Source organism: Zonotrichia leucophrys, chromosome 2, assembly GCF_028769735.1.
Source record: "Zonotrichia leucophrys gambelii isolate GWCS_2022_RI chromosome 2, RI_Zleu_2.0, whole genome shotgun sequence".
In the NCBI taxonomy this organism is placed as follows: Eukaryota; Metazoa; Chordata; class Aves; order Passeriformes; family Passerellidae; genus Zonotrichia; species Zonotrichia leucophrys.
Genome location: NC_088171.1, coordinates 46,557,060 through 46,579,687, shown reverse-complemented (window position 1 = coordinate 46,579,687; position 22,628 = coordinate 46,557,060). Strand labels below are relative to the sequence as shown.

The window sequence follows — 22,628 nt, the reverse complement described above, 5'->3', positions numbered from 1 at the left end:
TTAGGAGCTTTGTGCTGCTTGTAGGCAGATTCCTCGCTTAAATCTTTGCTACAAGAACCGACAGCGCCCGTCGGATGGGCGGGATGCCTGCGGTCCAAGGCCAGGCACATCCTGGAGCCGAGGCCGGACTTGGAGGGTACCGCTGTGGAGGACGCAGGCACCAAGTTTAAAATTCCTTTCTCCGCGTCTCCCCAGTCCTGTCCTGTCCAGTTCCCTTCCCAGAAAATCACAGTGAAAGCGTGTGCAGCCGGTTCCTGGATGCTGTTCCCGGACCCGCGCCCCGGCCCGAGGCGGCGGCGGGAGGGCGCTGCCCGCTGCCAGCCGCTTTCCCTCCCAGGAAAAGCCCACCGAGGAGGGGGAGCGCCGGTCCCCACGGCAGCGCCGGTCCCCACGGCGGTCCCCGCGGGTCAGACGGGGCGCTGAAGGTGGGAGGCTCCGGCTGTCCCCATGGACACGGCCGCGGGGGGCCCGGGGCGGCTGAGCGGGACGCTGTGTGGGGACGGCCCCGTGTGGGGACGGTGCCGGCTGAGGGGAGAGCGGCGGCCGCCCAGGCCCGCGCCCCGGGGCAGGGAGCGCGGTGCCCCGGGCCAGCTCGGCCGGGCTCCGCTCGGCTCCTCCCGCCGGGGCGCTGCCGGGCCGGGCCGGGCCGGGGGCGGAGGAGGCGGGGAAGGGGGGAGCCGCTGCCGTCACCGAGGCTCCCGGCTCGATCGGCTCGTCGCCGCGGCAGCCCCAGCCCCGCTCCCACCCCCTCGCCTGCCTCCACCCTCCTTCCCTTTCTCTCGCTCGCTCGGCGAGAGCGCTGTGCCTCCTTTCCCGGATGGCAGCCGGCAGCGCCATGCAGCCTCCCGTTCCTCCTCCTCCTCTGCCTCCTCTCCGGCTGTAAGTTAATGCCATGCTGCCGCTGCTCTTCCCGGCACTGCTGGCCGCCTGCCTGCCGCCCTGCCAGGGCTGGAGCCCCTCGCCGGCTGCCAGCGGGCAGGAGGAGCAGGAGCAGGAGCTCTTCTTGCCCCCTGCCAACTCCTCCTCCCGCTCCTTGGCCAGCCTCGAGATGGACCTCGACGGGGCAGCGAGCAAGGAGGAAGGCAGCACCGACAGCCCGGGCACGCCGGCTGCCCCTAGCCAAGAGCCTTTCTCTTCCGCTCCCACCACGTCCGGGCAGGAGCAGGAGCAGCCGGGGCAGGAGCAGCCGGGGCAGGAGCATCAGCAGCGTCCCCAGCCGCAGGGGCAGCCGCAGCCCTCCGAGGACCCGCACTGCAACATCAGCGTGCAGCGGCAGATGCTGAGCTCGCTGCTGGTGCGCTGGAGCCGCCCGCTGGGCATCCAGTGCGACCTCCTGCTCTTCTCCACCAACAGCCACGGGCGAGCCTTCTTCTCCGCCGCCTTCCACCGCGTGGGGCCGCCGCTGCTCATCGAGCACCTGGGGCTGGCGGCCGGCGGCGCCCAGCAGGACTTGCGCCTCTGCGTGGGCTGCAGCTGGGTGCGGAGCAGGCGGGTCGGGCGGCTGCGGGGCACCGCGCCCCAGCCACAGCCCCAGCCTCAGCCACAGCCCCAGCCCCCCGCTGCCGCCGCCGCCGCCGCCTCCTCCTCGCTTTCCTACCCGCCGGCGGCCGAGCCCGGCCAGTACTGGCTGCAAGGGGAGCCGCTGAATTTCTGCTGCCTGGATTTCAGCCTGGAGGAGCTGAAGGGAGAGCCGGGCTGGCGGATGAACCGCAAGCCCATCGAGTCCACCTTGGTGGCGTGTTTCATGACTCTGGTCATCATCGTGTGGAGCGTGGCCGCCCTCATCTGGCCCGTGCCCATCATCGCGGGGTTCCTGCCCAACGGCATGGAGCAGCGCCGCGGCACCGCCGCCAGCACCGCCACCGCCGCCGCCGCCAAGTAGCCTCTGCCGGTGACCCCCTGCTCTTCGTCCTGTGGTGGAGGGACGCGGGACGGACTCTGTCGCGTTTTTCTTGTTTGCAGCGTGCCACAGGTGCGCGGCGGGACGTGGGGCCGCCTCCGCGCCCGGCCCCGAGGGCAGCGGCCCCGAGGGGACCCAATCATATGTGCGCGTTTTATATCTTTAATACCCGTTTTAAACGAACCTTTTAGTAAAAAAACCCCCAAAAATCTAAAAAAAAAAAAACCAACCCACCAAACAACCCCTCTCCCCTAGGAAAAAGAAAAAAAAAGGCAAGAAAAAGCCCCCCTAAATTCAGTGGAGGAAATCAAAGACCCTCCTATTTGGCTGCATTTGTTGTCAGAGTAGCGTTTTTGTATAGGGTATGGTTTGAACGGGTTTTTCCTTTATGGACAGAAAGGGGTATCTCTCTCTTTGACAGAATGGAGAAGCGATGTGGTATATATATATTGTTACTGCTGAAGCTGAACTTTAATGAACCTTTCACACTTAATTTCCTGGTTGAGATAGCGTGTATTTATTATTGTAGCTCCGCGTTATTTGGCTTTTAATACAGAGGTTTTCTTTCTGGAGCCACTGTAGCCTTTTGTTGGTCTGTTTCCTCCAGGGTGGAACAGAGGGTTTGGCTGGCCTTCCTGTCTGCAAACCTGCCACGAAACTCCTTTCCCCGTGAAATGGTGTTGCCAGGGCTGCTGGTGGCAAAAGGAGAATCCCAGAGCTGGGATTTCTGACTGGGGTTTGCCCTATCTGTGCAGCAGATGTGGGTCTGAATGCCCACACCAGGGTTGGGTGGAGAGGGGTGGGGAGCACAGCTGTGCCAGAGATCCTCCAAAGCAATTTCATCTGCACATCTCCACAGACTACAGCTTTCTCCTCGGTTTGAGGTTGGCTGGCTTCTCTCCTGGGAAGGTGAGGCCCACTCTGAGTTGTGCTAAACAACGTGGGGCAAGTCTCTTGACTTGCTCAATGTTCATTCCTCAAAACCAGCTTGGATGCAGTGTATTTGTTGGAGACACAGTAATACTGTACCTCTTTTTCATCTACCAGTCTGCAGGGTTGCTCACAGCAAGTCTGTGGGGTGAGAAGGCAGGAGCTGCCAGTCCAGAACTAGATTCCAGCTGCTGCTGTGCAAGGATGCAAAGAAGAAAGATTTCTTCTCTCTTGTTTGAGCAGACAGTTGTGTAGCCTGAAATATCATTTGTTGTATACTTCCAGCTGTTTAGCCTTATAAAAAGTTGTTTCATTTGCCTTAGACATGATTAGTCCAGCTGAAGTCTCTAAAACCAAAATAAGAGCTAAGTGACAAATATTCGCAATAGGAATTCTCATTTTTTTTGTCAACATCGATGTATTTAATTTGCTAGGAAGGCATGAATTTGCTTGGGGCTAATTTGGTGTGTTTGTTATGTATGGTGGAAATGACTGGATAGAAAGGCTGGAGGGATTAAATTCTTAGGATTCCCATATTTTTTAACTGACAACAAAATAAAATTAATGCATGCTCTATGTGTATGCTGTCTGGACAAAAAAAAAAAAAAGAGAGAAAAAGATTGACAAACAGCAGAAATAAATCAAGATTTAAAAATGCTCCATGTTAGTAGGCTGCCTCTACACCCCCTGTTCCTCCTGCTAATCCTCTTGTCGGGGTTGTCACTTGAGTAGGCATTGCAGTGGCATTGTTTTCAGAAAGCAGAGTTTCTGGCCACTGTGGGAAGTGCTCTCTTGACCTGTTGATCCAAAGGGCACCTGCTCCTGTACACCGAGTTTAGAGACCCCCTATTTTTTTAGCTTGATGTATAAAACAGTGTCATTTCCACCTCGTGCAAACTCTTGGCAGACATTTGACATGCTAGAGAGCAATTCTTTGCCTATTATCTCCTCTGTGACAGAGACACCTCTTCATACTGAAAGGCAGGGCTAGCAGGAAAACATGAAGATACTGCTAACACCCTCTCAAAAGAGAAATCTTCTACATATGGAATAGACCACTTCCGAAAAGTTGCTATGCTAGGGAATAATTTCATCTTTTGAATGAGATGCATTTAGGCAGAGAGTTAACAATTTTTACTGGAAATTTTTCCGGCTTTAATAATTCATGATTTATAGTCCTCACTGTGGTGCAGGCAGCTTGTGCTTAAGCTCAAGGATGGAAGCTCTTTTCTGCTTATCCTTGTTTTACTAGTGATGTGATACTGGGGTTTTTTCCTGAATTGCATCAACATAAACAAGGGAATGGTGTCTGAAACAGGCAACTTCTGTTATTAAAGGCTTATTATTTTGCAGTTCTTGCAGACATGTAGCAGGTGGAACACCCAAACTAGTACAAAATGGCATGTTTTTCTAACTTCTATCAATATCAGCTTAAGTACAAACTTTGTGAATAGACAGTGCCACACTCACAATATTTTGCTACTTCACTTAAAAAACATGATACAAGAGAGGGCTTTTTGTATAGTTACACCTGTAACTGGAGCTATTATTAAAAATCTGCTAAGACGTGAACGTGTAGAACACAGGGATGGCATCAAACAAACTCCAAAGGCAAATCTTGTCCAGAATACAAAAAAATTGCAATGTTTTCAGGGAGTGCTGATCTCAGACACAGTGTGCAAAGAGCCCTTGTGGGTTAGGGAAGATGTTTCCTTAGATCACAGTGACCATGCACATGAGTTCCCTTTGCAGAGAGAGACCAGTCCGTGTTTCTGTCCCTTACAGAGGAGTTTAGGGCACAGCAGGGGGCACAGGGATGACCTGCTGTACGGGCTTTGGGCTGAATCTAACTCCCTGAATCCCCAGGTTTCAGTGGGGTGGCAGCAGGGCTTCTCCTATAGGGAACAGACAGTGGAAATGCACTATGCAAACTGGGAGCTTTCTTCAGTCACTGTTACACCTAACATCTCTGCTCCTGGAGCTGTGGCTGCTACTATGAGTCTGAGTAAACTATAATTTTGAGTAATTTTTGCCTTCATCCATGGGAATTTCACATGAATGCAACCTAGAAGAGGCAAGCCCAGGGCAACGTGCAATGATACATCTGCACGCCAACTAGTTTAAGATTACGAGTTTAGGCACTGAAATGTCTATTTCTCTTCTTCTGCACTGGGAGTGGGGCTTTGTTGTCTCTAAGCCATTTTTATTCATTTGGACTTCTTTTTAAGACCAGCTGGGAGCAGGGTAAGCACGAGAGCAGATTAGTCACCGTGTATAATCCTTTATGTACTCAGGGAGGGCATATATTTGTATACATGTATCTACATAGGAGGACTAACTCTGTAGAATAGAAAGTTAAAGGAGAAGTGAGAAAAGGGATGATGAGAAACAAGTAGTACTGGTTTTCCTTCACTATTTGTTGGATCGTGTTTCCTGGTAAGTTATCCTGACTTTATTTATATATGAGTGTTTGTTGGAAAGCAAGGGATATCTAGGAACAGAGGGAGTTTCTTGATTTACTTTTAACAATTCAGTTCAACTCTATTACAGATTTTTGTTTGTGCCAGAAACCAGGAACTATCTTGACATTCAGCATTAAAAGGTACTACACTTGTGTGCTAGTGTGAGACTGGTACAATTTTTTTCTGTATATTCAGACCTCAGAATTTAATCTCTCACCTGCTTTCTTAGTTGTGTTTCACAGATGTGTTAGAAGTTGAAGTACGCAGAGGAATATGTAGTTTTAGCATGGACGCAGTTTTGCTGTTTCTTAGTGCCACGTTGATTCCGACAATAAAAATACAAAAAATGTAGTACAGTGTAATAATAGCTATATATTATATAAGCACACTGTTGCTCAATAGGTTGTCAGTGATCAAACATTTCTGTATGTCAGGAGGCATTTGGATATTTGGGGCAAAATTGCCATTCTAGGATAAATGTAAGAGTTGTTACTTACCCAGGGCTTAGTTCACCAGTGCTTTCAATGTTAATGAACAGCAGGAATATTTGTGCAGTGAATGTTACTCAATATGAGTAAGGGCTACTGAACCAGACCCTAAAAAAAACCTAATTAAAAGCTGTAGTTGGCTGAAGAAGTATTATTCATCATGACATCTGCTTGCTGAATAAAAGTGTCTCCTGGGCTGACATTATGTGATCCCAGGGGCCAAACAAAAGCCTAGTGAAATCAAATACTTAATTGAAGTTTTGTAGGACTGGAGATCAAAGGATTTATTTTGAAGATATATATATATATATATATATATTGAGGAAGGGTAGGTATGATGTTCTTGTTTCTCTTTGGTTTTTATACATGTAGTTTATAAATCCAAAGCCAGGATTTCTCAGTCCAATGTAGGGCCTTGCCAGCTTGAAAGTTAGCTTCTTTCTGAAGCTAGTATGAAAATGTCAGTAATTTTTCAAGGAATTTTACAGAATAAATGTAATTTTTTTCCCCAATCTATTTCAGGGAGAGGCCTTGACTTTGCAAAAAGCATTTGTAATGATTCTAGGGAAACATGTAAATATCAAATCCCAAATGCATTCAGATTTCGAAGAATAAAAAATCTTTTTAATCAGTAACTGATTTTTAAAAGCATATTTTTAAACAAAAAAATCATTTTCCATTTTCCCCCTCAGAAGCTGAACATTTCAGTGAAGATCAGAAGTGCATTTGAGTGTTTCACATTGTGATTTTGTATGTGATTTATTTTGTGGGAAAAAAAATTCTCTTCCATGATTTGGAACTGATAGCAGCTCTTAACAAATAAGTTACTGTATTTCTTGTCCCATCTTCTTAATAGTTCTGGTTAAATAAGTTGTCCAAAATAATTGTAAATCATCATCATAATAATAAAAAAGTAGCTTAGCCCATTTGTTGTGTCTGTTCTACTGTGCTGAGGAAGAAAGCAGTCTGGTGTAAAATTTGGGATATTAAAGATATTTATTGGAAATATCTGGATGGTGTTTAATTAGATCTGTGGACATCTCCAACTTTCTATAAACTTTGGGTTCATTCCTGAGTGTAGCAGTTTGAGCATTTGTATGTCAATCAGAGTCCCTGGATCTTCACATTGGGAAAACCAGGATCCACACCATTATCTCCTATTTTCACTTTTGTATTACCTCAGCAGGTTAACAATGTCAGAACAAAACAGAACAGAGCTGAAAGAGGCCAATATCCTATGAAATGCTGTTTGTTTCTGCCTGTTTGACTTGTTCTTAGCTGTCGTAGAAAGCATCAGATTAATGAGACAAAAATAAGAGATCAGTGCCATTCTCAGGAAGTGAATTCACTGGGGCTGTGAAGGAAAATCATGTTTGTGTTCCTTGTAAGGTGAGACTTGTTAGAAACAGTGGGATTGTACCTTGTTGGTGTCATTCTGGGTGTTGCTAAGCAACATGAAGTGGTTTAAATGGAGATACAGAAGATGATCGTGGAGGAATTTAAAAAATGCGACATAGAAAAAGCATAAAAGGGAGAAAATGTGCCAGCACATCATGCAAAGAAGTTGCAAAGTTTTAGATGGGAAAAAGACAGCATTTAAGATCATAGAGAAAAAAGAAAATGGACACAAGGTGAATTAAGAACTTAATTACGTACTTCATATTCAGTCTTTCCATGTCCAAACTTTTCAGTTCTTTGCTTGAACAACTGATAACAGTTTTGGCCCCAAATGGCACAGCTGGTGGCAAAAGAGAATAAAAGCCAGGAAAGAAATCTGGGGCTTAAGAAAAATCAGGAATTGATACCACCATACCATTAATAAAAAGAGAGTTGACTCTCTGTTGCTGGCAGCTAAGCAGTAAAATGGCAGAGCACTCTCATGCTTGTGGTTTCTATCCTGCCCCAGGGAAGTGGTCATGGCCCCAAGCCTGCCAGAGGTCAAGAAGGGTTTGGGCAATGCTCTCAGAGACATGGTGTGTTTTTTGGGGTGTCCTGTGCAGGAGCTGGACTCTGAGCTCTTCCTGGGTCCCTTCTCCTCAGGATGTTCTGTGATTCTATCGTTCTGATTCTAATTATGCTTCATATGTTCTCTGAGGTTGTAAGGGAACAAGCTAAAATACCATTTTTGTGGTGATGGGTGTGGTTCTTCCATCACATCTTGCACTGATCCATGTCAAAAATATGCTTCTCATTGTCCAACACAAGAATGTTCATCATGACTTTATTAAAGCTTTCCACCTGAGCTGAAGCAGTGCTGGTCCCAGGCTGGTCAGGTCACTGCTGCAGACAAGACTACGTGCTGGAATGCTGTGGATGGCATTCTGATTTATATTGCCAATACTTTCTCACTCAAACACTTTAATGACTACCTACAGGATCTTCCATTTTTTGTGCCTGTCTTCATTGTTTCCAAAGTTTCACTCCATTTGTCTTCTGTCATTGAAAATTAATCATTCTTAAGATTTGTTCTTTCTCACTTGGTATGTCCCTCTTCCCTTCTCTCTTTCCTTAGCATGTATTTATCTTGACATTTTCTGCCTTCAGATTTCTCACAAGTATGTCTTTTGTTATCAAGCCCTAAAAAAGTACTTCAGGAAACTGAAGCTGTCATTTTATTCTGCTTTTCCACTCTGCTTCCCACCCATTCAGACTGCACCTCTCATGCCTTTGGTCTGTGACACTTCTAGGGCAAAGATGAACAGGAAACCTTGTGTCGAGGGTAAAACCCAAGTGCAAAGTTGTCTCTCACACCAGTCCTGTCATCACAGGACTTCTTCCACACATCTGCCCCAGACACTGAGCAAGGGACCTAAGTTCATTTGTCTTCTGGTAAGTGAAAAGTAGACCCACTTGAAGAGTTCCTTCCTCTTTAGTTTCTCAAAGTCCTGCCTATGAATCACCCTCTACTCATGCACCTGCCCAAAACCCTATCTCATGCAGCATGGGAGCCCTCACATGTCAGTTTTCCCACGTATCCTCAATTGATATGTCAGGATGTGCCTCATCCTGCCCTCTGCTCTAACCAAAGGTAGGTGTCTCACAGCCAGGGCAGAAATTATCTCACTTAGGAGTAGACCAGCACTGAAAGTCACACTCGAGTCAGGTACACAGCCACAGAGCCAAAACCCATTACTTTTCAATTAAATCTTGGATTCTGCAGACAGTGAACACTGCTGCCCTGGCTTATGGGCCATGGGGAAGTTGTATGAGCAGCAGATATGGCAGAGTTTTCAAGGGTTGGTCTAATAGCCCTCTGGCTTTACTGGTAAAGCTGAGTGACCAGGCTAATTCACCACAGCCCTCCTTTTATTAGATGGTGACAAATGTGTGCAGCTCAGACAAGGGCTTGTGAGGTTCAGGCCTTATGAAAACTTGTCTGTGTCCCTTTAGCTGAGGACAAAATAATATTTATACTTGTCATACTGGTAGTGAAAGGACTAATGAGGTAAATTCCATACGGCGTTTTGAGTGTGTGAAGCGCAATAAAAATGCAAGGCATTAACATGATTTTATTCCTTCTGTGCTCATTTTTGCACTGAAGGGCATGTACAGAGCCTTGTGTTGTTAAATTAAGGTATTCTGCACAATTTTGATCATGATTTAGCCAGGCAGTTGCTTTATTCTGGAAATGTTTTTCCCATTGATATCTGTTGCTGTGAGCAGACAAATCATTACTAAGTGATGAATGTTACTGGAAGAGATTCTAATTAATCCAAAAGAATATGAAAGAATCCCCCAAAGTGTAAGAAATCTTTTTAGGAGGTGAATATATGAAAGATTTGGTGTGGATGTAGCTGGGGGAGATTTAATCATGGGGCTATTTCATTTCTTTTCTTGCACTTTGCGTTTCATCACATTTTCTCTGGAGAATATGAGCTGTGCCTAATTATGCCAGAAATGTAGTTTCTCCTAAATGGAAACTGGAAAGTACTTTCTTCAGGCAATACTTAGTATGAATTCCTGAATTTTTTTTCATTTCCTCCAGGACATGTAAAGCACTTAATGATGCAGGGTCACATCATTTACTTAACACAGAGAAACCCACTTTTGGGGCATGATATTTATATGCAACATCTCATCCAGTCCCTAAGATGAGCATTTTCCAATGTACCTCAATTGCTGCTATCTTTTTGTAGGATTGCTTAGGGGCTGAGAAAATGAGGATTGATATCTTATCCCTCTGTACTCCCCCCCAGCCACACATGACCTTTCCTTCTTTCCTGGAAACACAGTTTTCGTGGCTATAACTGTGAATAAATTTACAGCAAGGCCGTGCAAGCAGCAGTTTCTCACAAAAACTAAAACTGGAGTACTGGTAGCTCTTCATGGAGAGGACCCCATCCAGCAGACCTCTCATTCCTCTTGCTCAGTTGGTTGCATTCCATGCCTGTGGAGTGCTCCACAGCACCGTGGCTGTGGACCTTCCTTATAGCTCCATGTGGAGCAGCTATGGAAAACCATATCTACCATTTTGGAAATGAAATAAAGCTTGGTCTAAAAGTCATTTTGAGCAGAAAAGATCTTTATCTGAGCTGTCCAGGAGTGTCTGTGCATTATATGAACCACATACAGAAGTCTTTATCCTATCCTCAGTTTTGCATGCTTTTTTGGCTTGCTTTCTTATTTTTTTCAGAGTTTGACTTCTTTATTTTTTTCATAATTGACTGGTTATTTTTTTGGAATTTATAGATAGTACCTGGCAATACTTCTTTGCCCTGCATATAAAATATAATTTCCTAACCTTTGCTCTGGCTATCCTAATGTTTGAGTGGATTGCCTATGACAAAACCCATCCTCCAAAATATCACTTATCTCCATCTCTGAAACAAAGACTCATCTCCTCTCCCCATGAGATCCCCATTGTAACACTAAAAGGCATCAGCCCATGCTGGGTTAAGACAGAAGATGACAACTCTGATTTTCTTCCTGCAGCTGGAATTTTTCATGCCTGTGACAATTCTGAGTTCCCTGAATTCAGCCAGTGAGACTGATACTGGTGATGCCCAGTGCTAACTGAAGTGCCGTGGGTGGAATGGGTCAGAGAGATTTACTCTCCTCCCACACACGAAGTGCAGAAGGAAAACAACACTGGCTGATCTGTTTTCCTACATGTGCAGAGCACAGTGAAGCAGAAATCATAGAGTTTACCCATGTAAGAAAAACAAATCCCCTGAAGCACAGATGCTGAATGATCCAGTTACTCAAAATCAAAACAGGAGCCTTTTTTGTGCATGTAACTCCTGCTCATTGCCATGAGAGCAGCCCCCCTGAACTGCATGATCAGAAAATCTTTTAGCATAATGACAGGAATAGGATCACTTTTCGAACATTTCCCAATTAATTTCATCAAATTGCCTGTGATTCATCTGGTAACTGCACTATCTTTAATATCTTTGTGTCAATCAAGAGGTCTCTATTGCTATGTTCCTTTTGTTAAATATAAAAAATGTGAAATCTATGAGGATGAATAGTGTTAATGACATTTCTGACCCAAAAACTGCTTAAAATCACAGTAAAATACTGCTAACAATGATATTCAGAGAGCTCATAAGCTAGAAAGCACCAAAGAGTTAGTAAATTTCTGTAATATATTTAAAATGCCAGAATCCTCAGTGTTAAGTGCTACAGGTTGACTGCAACAATCGAAAGCATTCACAGCAAGTTCCCAAGCATGTGCTGTCTGCTATTGCTTGGCAAATAACCATTGTGCTTAGTTGCTTCCTAATATCTTCCAATCCCACAGTTACAGTAAAACCAGTTACTCATGACAATGCACATAAAATATTTCCAAACTACTAGTCTGAATTTCTCAATGATACAAGCATATTTCATGTGCCCAAAAGACCATCTTGAATATTAAGATTTAAAAGGTACAAAATGTTTTTTCGCTTTGACTATCTTCATTTTCTTGCCTTTGTTTCCTACAGCTGTTGTACTATCAAGTTTTATTCAGCATGTTTATAGCTGTGGTTATTCAAGAAGCAGTGGAATATGTGAGCAATTCAGCAAAATCTTTTTTCTAGCAATTCTAGGCTCAGAGGTAGCACAGGAACAGAGTGTGCTGGATGTTTCCTTAGGCTGCCTGTTATAAAGAGTGGAGTGTGACTTCAGAGAAAAATGAAATCAGCTTTTGCTGCAATGATTGTAAGAAATTGATCTTTATTTCTCAGTTCAAAGCACTGAGCAGTCAGTCTGGATAAAGCAAAAGGCAAGGAGGATATATCAGCTCCTCCGTTTTGAATTTGAGGGGTTTAACTTTCCATTTTGCCATCGGTTTTTTATGTTATTTCAGACAACTGAAGTGTAGGGGTTTGAGTTACTTCAGAGAAAGGATAGAATACATATACATGCGCTGAAAAAATAGATCCATTGAGAACCTTACTGATGGAGAGTACCACACAGCAGCCCATGCCTCTCACTGACTCACCCCATGGGCTGCAGTTAACAACACTGAACTGACACATCTGAGTCTTCTCCTGGGTGAGCAGGGGGTGAAACTTCTCAGAGAGGGCAGGCCAAGGGCTGAGGGCAGCAGCCACCATCCCCGCTGCAGGGTCATCCCTGTGCCACCTCCGAGGCACAACCCTACGTGTGGCACAACCCTACATGTGGCACAACCCCACGTGTGCCACAACTCTACGTGTGCCACAACTCTACGTGTGGCACAACCCCTCGTGTGCCACAACCCTACATGTGGGCACAACCCTACGTGTGCCACAACTCTACGTGTGGCACAACCCTACATGTGGCACAACCCCACGTGTGCCACAACTCTATGTGTGGCACAACCCTACATGTGGCACAACCCCACGTGTGCCACAACTCTACGTGTGCCACAACTCTACGTGTGGCACAACCCCTCGTGTGGCACAACCCTACATGTGGGCACAACCCTACGTGTGCCACAACTCTACGTGTGGCACAACCCTACATGTGGCACAACCCCACGTGTGCCACAACTCTATGTGTGGCACAACCCTACATGTGGCACAACCCCACGTGTGCCACAACTCTACGTGTGTCCATGAGCTGTGGGCATGTAGATCAGATGGCTGGCACAGGTCTGAGGAGGTGCTTTCCTGGTGTGGCTGCTTGGTGAGAGAGAGCTGCCACGGTGTGCTACCATGGCTGTTGGTGTGAGTGCTGCTTCAGACAGAGCAGCACAATCATCATGTGCTCAGGCTGGTCTAAAGAGGCGCTTTGGGAGGTGCTCTGAGGCACAGAGAGGCACAGAGAGGCTGCTCTGACTAACTCTAGTTTCCACAGAATCATAGAGTTGTTTAGATTGGAAAAGAACCTTAGATCCTGGAGTCCAAACTTAGCCTTGCATGTCCCCGTGTTCGTCGCTAAACCATATCCATAAGTGCCACATCTACACGTCTTTTAAATACCTCCAGGAAGAGTAACTCAGGCACTTCCCTGGACAGCCTGTTCCAGTGCCTAACAACTCTTTCTGGGAATAAATTTTAATTAACATTCAACCTAAACCTTACCTGGTTGAGACCATTTCCTCTTGTCCTGTTGCTTGTTACCTGGGAGAAGATGCAGACTCCTATCTGTCCATAGCCTCCTGTTAGGGATTTCTAGAGGGTGACAAGGCTTACCCTGAGCCTCCTTTTCTCCAGGCTAAGCAACCCCAGTTCCTGCAGCTGCCTCCCATAAGACTGGTGCTCCAGACCGTTCCCCAGCTTTGCTGCTCTTCTCTGGACCCACTCCAGCACCTCAATGTCTTCTTGTAGGGAAGGCCCCAAAACTAAGCACAGAATTCAAGGTGTGGCGTCACCAGTGCTGAGTGCAGGGGGATGATCACTCTGTTAGTCCTGCCACGCTCAGTCATGCTGTCATGTTTTTGCTTTCTTAGGTACTCATGGGAGCCAGGATTTTTAAAAAGTGTTTCAAATGAGCACGATTTTCTGCAGTTCTTCGCGCCTTAAGGTGCTGTGCAAATGGAATCCAAATGTCATGGCTGAAAGACATTTGTGTTTACATTGCCTGTTTCAGTTCTTCAGGTTCCTTGCATTTCCAAGGTTTCACACTTCCTTCCCCAAGATATTTTTCCTCATTGGTGGTTTGGCTGCTAGATCCCACCATAACTTTGATGGTTTCCTGTTTTCCCTGACCCACACATCAGAATATTTCATGTAGAATGTTTTTGAGTCAAAGTATATTCTTGTAATGCATTTCATTGCATATCCTAAATTTTATTTTCTCTAAGTGCCTTTTTGAAGATGATGACAAAATAAACTACCACAGTTGTTCTCACAGAAGAATCCATTCCTGTCTCTGACTTTGTTAGGTGAGCATTGCTTGTGCCCAAAGGTCGGAGTGATTAGCAGTAACATGACTGATATTTTAATTCAGGAGTACATCTGGTTATAGTCTCTGTGCACAGATATTTATGCCTCATGTCATTAATAACCAGTAATAACCAGTCTAATAAGGTTACATTTATGTGTACATTTCACTGAGAATGCCATTTAAAAAACAACCTATGCCTTGCCTTAAAGGTCAAAGTTGTAATCAGATTACAGATCAGATTGAGAAATGGAAAAAAATTAATGTATGAGATGGATAGCAAAAGCATGTGTTTGAATAATAATCAGAGGCAGTATTAACAAAAGCTGGCCCTCTGTGAGGAACTACCCAGTCTAGGAATGGTAACATGATTGACATGCAGTTTACCTGTTGAGATGTACACAGTGTATTACTTACTACAGGCTTTCCAATCCTAGCATGAGGGCACCTTTGTGTAACCTTCAGGAAGCCCATTCTGACGTGCTGCACACACAATCCTGTACCAAAGGCACGTTCCAGCAGCAAACCCAGCCCGTGGCACCTCAATGATTCCTCACAGGAACCCCATGGAGTTTTCAGATGCATGCTTCCAGCTGACCACAGTGCAGCTTAAGAGGTGCAGTGCCATTGCTGCACTGCTCTGGAGGAGGTCTCTGACTACCCCACTTCTCCTCTTGCTCCAAAATGTCAGGGGTATTCTGAGACCAATCTCTGGGTCCCACACAGTCAAGCTGCAGCTGGTCACCAGCCCCTAGACTGTCCTTGGGGGCTGCTGGGGTGCCCTGATTTTGCTTAGCCCAGCTCTTGACTGCTGTGGTGCTTCAGATTCTTGCTGCTGGTCATTGTTTTAGTCTCCTGCTTTTTGGCTCTGCATGCTGGTTCTGCCTCTGACCTGCTTCTCTGTTCTCCACCACTTCACCGGATCTTGCTTGATCCCTGACTGATTCCTTCACTACCTCCTCTGGCCATGCCATGCTCCTGACCTGACTCTTGGGATGTGAGTTTTTTAGATGGGAGGCATGGAAAATGGAAGGACTTACTCCTTTAGAGCAGATAGCTTTTCTCTTCTTTACCTCATCATGACCCATGATTAATTTTGAATGTAAATAATTCACAAAGTTAAAAGTAGCATACACAAAATGTAGGTAGCTCCTGCAATTAAAATGAGTGATTTCTTCTAAGTACATCAGAGAGAAATGGGATTGTATATATCTTGCTTTCTCAAGGAAGACAGAGACTAACAAAAATACAGATATTCTCAAGGCACATCTTTGTTTGCTCTACAGAGATGGTTATTTGCTTTCACACCTGTGTGATTTATGATGTAATCACAGTCTAATGATGCCATCAAAGACTGGCCTGTGCAATGAGCAAAAGTGACTCATTGGCAAGTTAAATAGCAGAACAGGAATGAAAATGTGCATCCACCACATTCACCAGTTGTCCCATTAATGCACAGTGGCGTAAAGCACCATGAACTCCTCAGTGCATGCAGGCTCAACAGAATTACCCAAATCTGTTATATTACCTCAGCATGTGTGTGCTTTAGCCTGCACACCAAATCCCTGTGCTGGCTTTTCCCTCTGCAAGCAGAGCCATGTCCTGTCATGCTCTGCTGGCTGCTTCCCTCCCCACACAGCCCAGCTGCCCATGGCAGCACCCACTGGGTGCCATCCCCTCCACTGTCCCTGTGCACCTATCCATGATTATCCTCTTTCCAAGACAGCAGAATGGCTATGACAGTATCTGTGCCCAGAAAGTATCACCTGTTTGTCTTTAAAGACCTGCTTTTTAACTGTTTATAGTGGATTAGGAACGGATAGATGGTGTGTAGTACAGTGCTATTAGCCTAGTAGGAAAGATGTTAAAAATTGCCGTAAATCATTTGTTATGTAGCCTCTTAGCCTCTGGAACAATTGCCACCAAACATTTATTTCTTTAGCGAAATGTCTTTTCTTCTCTGCTTGACTCTTTGTAGCACAGGAAGAATTGAATCCTCTGTGTGATCAATAAATAACAAGGAATTATTTCCTTGTAACTACTCTGCTTCTAATGCTGCAACCCCAGTGGTTTCAGCATTTCTCAGCGTTTCTCCCGACTTGCACTAGAGGAGCTGAGATCAGGACCTTTGTGCTCTTTAGCAAGTAAGACCAAGCTCTTTCAAATGTCAGACAAAGTACTCCTAGCAAGTGGTAAAATGTCAGGGGGCAAACTGGCCTGGCATCCTGGGGCTGGCCATGAAATCTGGAGGGGAGGGGCAGGTGGGGCTCCTGCAGCCAGCTCTCTGTTATCCTCCCACTGCAGCAGCTGGCTGACCACGAGATCTCCATCTCCAGGCTGGAGAAGGATTGGTGGCGGTATGAAATTACTCCTGGGTGCAGGCAAACCAAGTGACTCCCCACGGCTGAGCAATAAATTAGTCTCTGCAGCCTGCCAGCATATCCTGCCTGCTGATGGCTTATAAATAAGTCAGCTGCAGAGCAGGGTTAATATTTACCTACATCTCAGACGGGTGGCATTCCGAAGATGAAAAGTGGTACAGAAATGCTGGAGCAAGTTATCATTAAGCCTCTGCACTGGCATATTTACTCATCTCTAATAGCTTACAGAGGTGCAGAAATACAATTAAACCAGGAGAAATCTATAGCTTCTTGCCTCCTGATAACACCTCATCTTCCCATGTATTGATTTAGTGCCTGTGCTGGTGGTGTAACATGTTTACTGTGTTTTACAAGTACCACTGTGCTGACCTGATTTCTGTGTACTGCTTATGGCTGTTTCTTTGCTCCTTTGGGTGGTGTTTATTTATTGTTTCTGATAAAATATATGGAAGCTTACCAGAGAAAGGCAGGGGGGCTTATCCATAGCAAAGGTGCATATCTGGAACAGAACTCAATATGTTGAAGGGAGGGTATTATTTTGACAGTAATTTAATTTACTGTCTTCTGATGGCTTAAGCTGTAATTCTTCTTTGATTATATAGGACCTGGTCATCAGATACTAATTCTCCACATCTCAAAACCCACGATGCTGCACGGACATCTGTGCTGTGCCTTCAGCTTAGAGTGCAAGAGAAAACCTGCCCTTCACCAAGGTAACGTTCCTTCTTCCTTTCTTCCCCTTGGTCCTTCTGAAAGGATTCATAGCAAGAATGACCCAGGGCCAATTCCCAGAATACAACAAGACAAAACAGGGACATTTACATCCTTCATAAACACGTGGTCTTTCTAACATGGTCATTGGCACTCACAGGGATGTACTATAACTGCTAAGTATGATCCTGGCCACAGCACTAATTGGATGCAGCAGTTCAGCCTGCTCCAGGATTTGCTCTTAGCCTTAGCAAACAAGGATAAGGGGGGTTAGCAGCCCCTGGCACGCCATCCCACATATGTGGTTCATTTGCAAACTTTAGTGTTTATGGCTGTGAGAGCAGGAGCCAGTTTGGAAGTGCTGGATGCAAGAAACAGGTTGCTTTGCTGTGGATGAAAAGCACGAGGTGTTGTGAAAGAACTATTTTAGATGCCTATTTTAGGATGAGATGATCAGTGCTCTGTAAGTGACTCTTTCTTTCCACGGTTACAGATGAAATCTAGATGGAGTATTTACATGGTAGATGTCTGTACTTGCTAAGATGAATCCCACCCTTAAAGCCAAATCTTAACATCGCCAGGTATAATTTAAACCCATTATTCCTTGTCCTTCTCACCACACTCTTTCCCCAACCAAACAATCCCTTTTTCTGTCACTCCTCAGTGCTCTCTTTGGCTAAAAACTTACATCCTTCCATTTCTCCTTGCAAGTCTTGTTTTCCAGACTTCCAAATTTGTGTCATCGGGTATCTCTTGTGCAGGCTGACCTTGCCAAGCCAGTCCATCCTGGGGTGTGGCATGCTCTGTAGGCTTCCTGCAGAGCTGTGCTTACTCTGGTGATGATCCTGCCCCTGTATCTACCTCACAGCCACTGCTGGGTTTGGAACACCCAAGCAAATCCCTAAACCTTGACTGCCGCAGGCGTCCCCCCCTCCTCTCTCTCTACATGCTATTTAATACAATTCTATGAAGACTGGAATAGGAAGAGAATATAACAGGAATTATACCTGTGAGGAGAAAATCTCCCCCTATAAGCTCTGGATGGGATTAAGAAGCACGTTCCATGGAAATATGTCTTTTGGAAATGAGGGGTTCATCATCAGATACGGAAACATGCAGAATATCCTTTTGTTAACTTTTGTTAGATGAGCCCCATCTTGAAAGTCCAGATCATATCTCTTCTGTTCTAAAACAGCCTACAGCAAAGCACTAGAAGAGAATAATTGATTTGGCAGGTCCATTTTCATGCCCTACTCGGTTCTAGCATTTCCTGAAGGGTCTTCAACTAATAGTATCTCAAATTTATAATGATTTGTTAAAAGGGAAGGAGCTGGGAACAGTGGATGTCCTAAATTTGTGTGAAGTTCCACAAACATCTAGTTACTGGACTGGGGGTTTTCAGACACCTATTGCTGGACCCATGAGGACATTGAGAAGTCATTCCTTCCTCTAAAACTTCACAGGCAGAGGCAGGAGCCTTGCTTGAACCTTGGAAACAGCACATGTAATACCTTTGTTAAACTAGTTTCCATGGTAACAATTTCATGTCACTGAACATCGTTAAAGACAATAAGAAATATGAACTATTCTGTTTGCTTGTGTTTAGAGTTCTATTGACCTCCCTTTCTGAATAACTGTTCTACTGGAAGAAAAGACTCAGGGCAAAACAACGGATGCTGGAGGTGTAGTCACATTATTATCAAGCCTTTCCTTTGATTTTTCAGCTTGGGATTTCAGAAGAAAACTCTGTAAATATGAGTAGGCATGGAAACGTGGCACAGATATTTCTGTCTCTAACACAAAAATAAAGCAACTAAAGATGACTGTGGTTAAATGGCTTGTCCAGAGGAGAGTTAAAGCAAAGCATGAGGAGGCTGAGCAAGAAACTACATGCTGTCATGACTTGACTCCTCCATTTACTCCTTGCCAGAACATGATGGTTCCACTTCATGTTAAAGCTGGATAAACCACTGTCAGGCTCCTTTGCCACCTGCCCCTCTGGCACTACTTTAAAAATGAAAACCCTGACAAATCTTGACATATGTGAGCAGCTTAACTCTTACAACATGCTCTAGCAATAAAATGGAGTGAGATGCACTAGAAGGGAAATTCAGCAGTTGTCTGTCATTTTCTCTGTGCACTGGATGGGGTTTTTTTTTAGCTTACCTAATTAACATTTGTTTTCTTACCCAATGATTTTTTGTGTACTACAATCTTCTCTCATGGGCAGCATTTGTTGCTCCTTCTGCTAGTGCAGGATTGGAGCCCTAGCAATGGAAACAAACCAAGTCTTGGCTCTGGCTCTGAAATCACACTGGCTTCTAGGTGAGGCTTTTCTAGCAGCCTGAAGGTCTCCTGTGGCACATCACCTGCAGGGACTTGCACAGCACTGGGCAAAGACCCTTGAAAACTACTGCTGAGAAAAGCAGGCAGTAAGAAGGATTTGTGAATGCCTTCCCCTCTGCATGATAGCCATAGCAAGCTGGGGAGGGTCCTTCAAAGTGGGAGGACAACACGGGGAAAAAAATTCTGTACGTCTGTACATGTCAGAAGCAAGCGCAGAGATTCAAACGCTTCACATTTTTATATTTGCAGATTTGATATTTGCAGGTTTGATGCTGGCAGCCTGTGTTACTCTAGTATGTTAGACTGGGGTGTGAACTATATCCAGAAGGTGCAGAGTGTAGATTTCAGAAGACAAATGGCTCACCAGCTGAGAGATGCATTCAGGATGCTGCCATCCTATGGAAAATAGCTAATTGGCTGCTATCACCACCAGGGTGCCTGAACAGAAATCAAGGGAAGGATTAATTTCTGCCTGGTGGAAAGCTCTTTGAGGGGGGATGAAATAATGCACTGTGTTACTACAGGATTGTAATTCAATGAAGAGCCGTCCCTTTTGGACTGACCCTAAAATCAAGCATTGTTTCCCACACTAAAAAACCGAGTAACTGTTTCAGGTGAAATGAAATAATGTACAAAGCTGTCCGAGAGCCCTTCAGCAGCTTCTGCTGCAGCCTGAGTAGCAGGAGGTGGAAGGGAGCAAGAGGAAAGGTGACATTCCTGTTTCTTTAGAAAGTTCCAAAATTATGCATATTCAGGTACAGTATTGCACTTTTTGTTCTGGATACTGACAGCATCATGACAATTCTTCCTCCTTCCAGAGAACCCTAGCATTTTGGGGCATATCCTAGAGGTGGGAGGACAAAGTTGGACTTCCTGATCTCTGAGCTGAATGCTGTGTCTCCAGAATTCACTTCCTTAAATATACACGAAAATATTTGACATTATATTAATCCAGCAGCTCCCTAACCTGGTTGGTGACAGGCTAGGTGGGTGAAGGGCCAGTGGGTTCCAACTCACAGAATAGTAAGATGTGGATTTTCCCACAGCACTGCCAAATGTAGGGAAGGATTTGACATTACCAAGTGTTTTCCTCTGCTTCCTTTAGCTTTACAATACTGCAGCAGAATGAAACACCAAAATCTCAAAGTAAAATGATCTGACATTTTCAAAATATTTTTTCTGCCTGAATTATTCAAAACATTGAACATGAAACTTCAATAAGCGCAGAGACTCCTAAACTGTCTCTCACTGACAAAAAAAATTATTTGCTACAAAAATCAATTTAGGTACCCACTAGGATTGAATGAGGCATGAAAAGTTCCTTACATTAATATTCTGATTTGTAATTTTTCAGGCAAAAATCCTTAAAAATAATTTAGCATTGCAACTTAATTTTTTAAAATAACATTCTACCTGCTGGAATGAAAGGAAATCCAGAGACTTTGAAATAAGGGAAACCTCAAGCACAACTCCACTTCCAGCTTTTTTAGCTGAGCCTTGAATATGTCCCCAATCCCAGGGCAAGCAGTTCCCCAGGTTATTGAACTGTTTTGGTCCTGGCTGTGTCTACCTGATGGAGCTGAGCAGAGCTGCTTCCAGCAGGGATCTGGGGATCCTGGCTTTGAGACAGGCTGCTCTACAAGCTGCAATGCTGCTTGCCCAGAAAATGGTTGGCTGAGCTGACAGAAAGTCAGGATGAAATAACATGCACAAAACTTGGGATTTCAATTATCAAAATGTTTTTCATCTGGTTTTTTTTTTCCAATGACCTTTTAAAATGAATTCAGCCTTCTTGGCACATTTATTATCAGTGAGAAAAACAGCCTTTACCTTTGAGCCTACACATGATATTTTCCTTCCCTTTTTTCACTTTCTCTGCTTTACTCTCTCTTTTAAACCTTAGCAACCCTCCTATCTTTTCCTCCCCTTGCAACAAATCCCAAATCTGAGCAAAAATATGCCTCATTCTGTTGGTACAACTTGGGACCTTACCATTTACATGGGCATGAACTGTGGTGTCATCTGACACTGGCACTCATTTCAGATGAAAAGGTGATGCAAAGGAGGAGGGGGTGGGCATTGCTATTTCAAATTATGTACATTACATCAGATACCTTTTCTTTCTTTTTAAATTTCTAAGTCCTAAAAAAATTTTGTCCAAACCTCCTTTCTACTTTGAGGAAATTAAAAGCTGTGAGTGAGGATTGTCCCTATCAGCAGCTCAAATCATTCTTTAATGAAGAGAACCAGAATCTTGTCTCTGTTTTCACACAGGCTTCAGTTCAAAGGAACTTGCTTGAGGATAGCATTTAATTGACCTCAGTGATGGAGCACTAGCAGGATACCTCTTGCCTAGCAACAACCTCCAGGTAGGAAAGCTTTAATAGCTGCTGGGATTTAGACACCAGGGATTGCTGTTGCGCAGCTGTGATGGTTTCTGAGCAGCCCAAAAGTGGGCCAGGCTGGCTCCCCTACAGCAGCCTTAGACCAGGGGGGCTGGCTCAGAGGTTCTGGGCTGAGCATCAGGAGGTTGCACCTGGATCTGCAGGCAGGCCAAAGCCCTCTCTGTCCTGCAAGGCTGCACACCAGCACACAGCAGGTATGTTCCTCCTTCCCCTGCTGGGGCTCCCAGGCTCTCTGAGCCACGTGGGTCAGCTGTGGTGGCTTTCAGCTTTGCATGTCCTGCTTGGAGGTCAGGCTGGCTACTCCACGCAAATGGTTTGCAGAGAATTATGTGGAAGCTTGAAATTTCAGGTGGTAACCAGAACTGTACATTTTGGTAAATAAGCAAACGTTATCTGGCCAGGGTTCATTTTCTGCAATAAAGTATGTTAAGTGACAGACCAACCAAAGGAGAAAAACACAGAAAAATGGAGATAGCACTCAAGTTTAACCAAATTATTTTAACAAAGAACTTCTTTTCTGCATCTTCAGTTCCTATAAAAAGAAAAAAATTCCAAAGCCTGCTAACAGACAGGATCTTCCTCCTGCTAAGGACATATTGGGGTTCAAATACTTTGTCTTTTAAAAAGAGGACACTTTGGGAAATGAAGCTGACAAAGAGAATTTAAGAGAACAATCAATATTTTCATCCTCCTCATTCCAGGCACAGTTT

The 22,628-nt window shown here is 44.9% G+C and overlaps 1 protein-coding gene across 1 annotated transcript; it reads left to right on the top strand.

The window, feature by feature from the left end:
* The first annotated feature begins 724 nt into the window (after window positions 1-724).
* Window positions 725-6,706, top strand: TMEM158 (transmembrane protein 158). Its single transcript, XM_064704852.1, has one exon. The coding sequence runs from the start codon at window positions 893-895 to the stop codon at window positions 1,880-1,882; it is 990 nt and encodes a 329-aa protein (XP_064560922.1). The 5' UTR covers window positions 725-892; the 3' UTR covers window positions 1,883-6,706.
* The last annotated feature ends 15,922 nt before the right edge of the window (window positions 6,707-22,628 follow it).

What these genes read in the sequence shown, in the direction of transcription:
- TMEM158 (XM_064704852.1), top strand. Translation starts at nt 893, where the DNA reads ATGCTGCCGCTGCTCTTCCCGGCACTGCTGGCCGCCTGCCTGCCGCCC.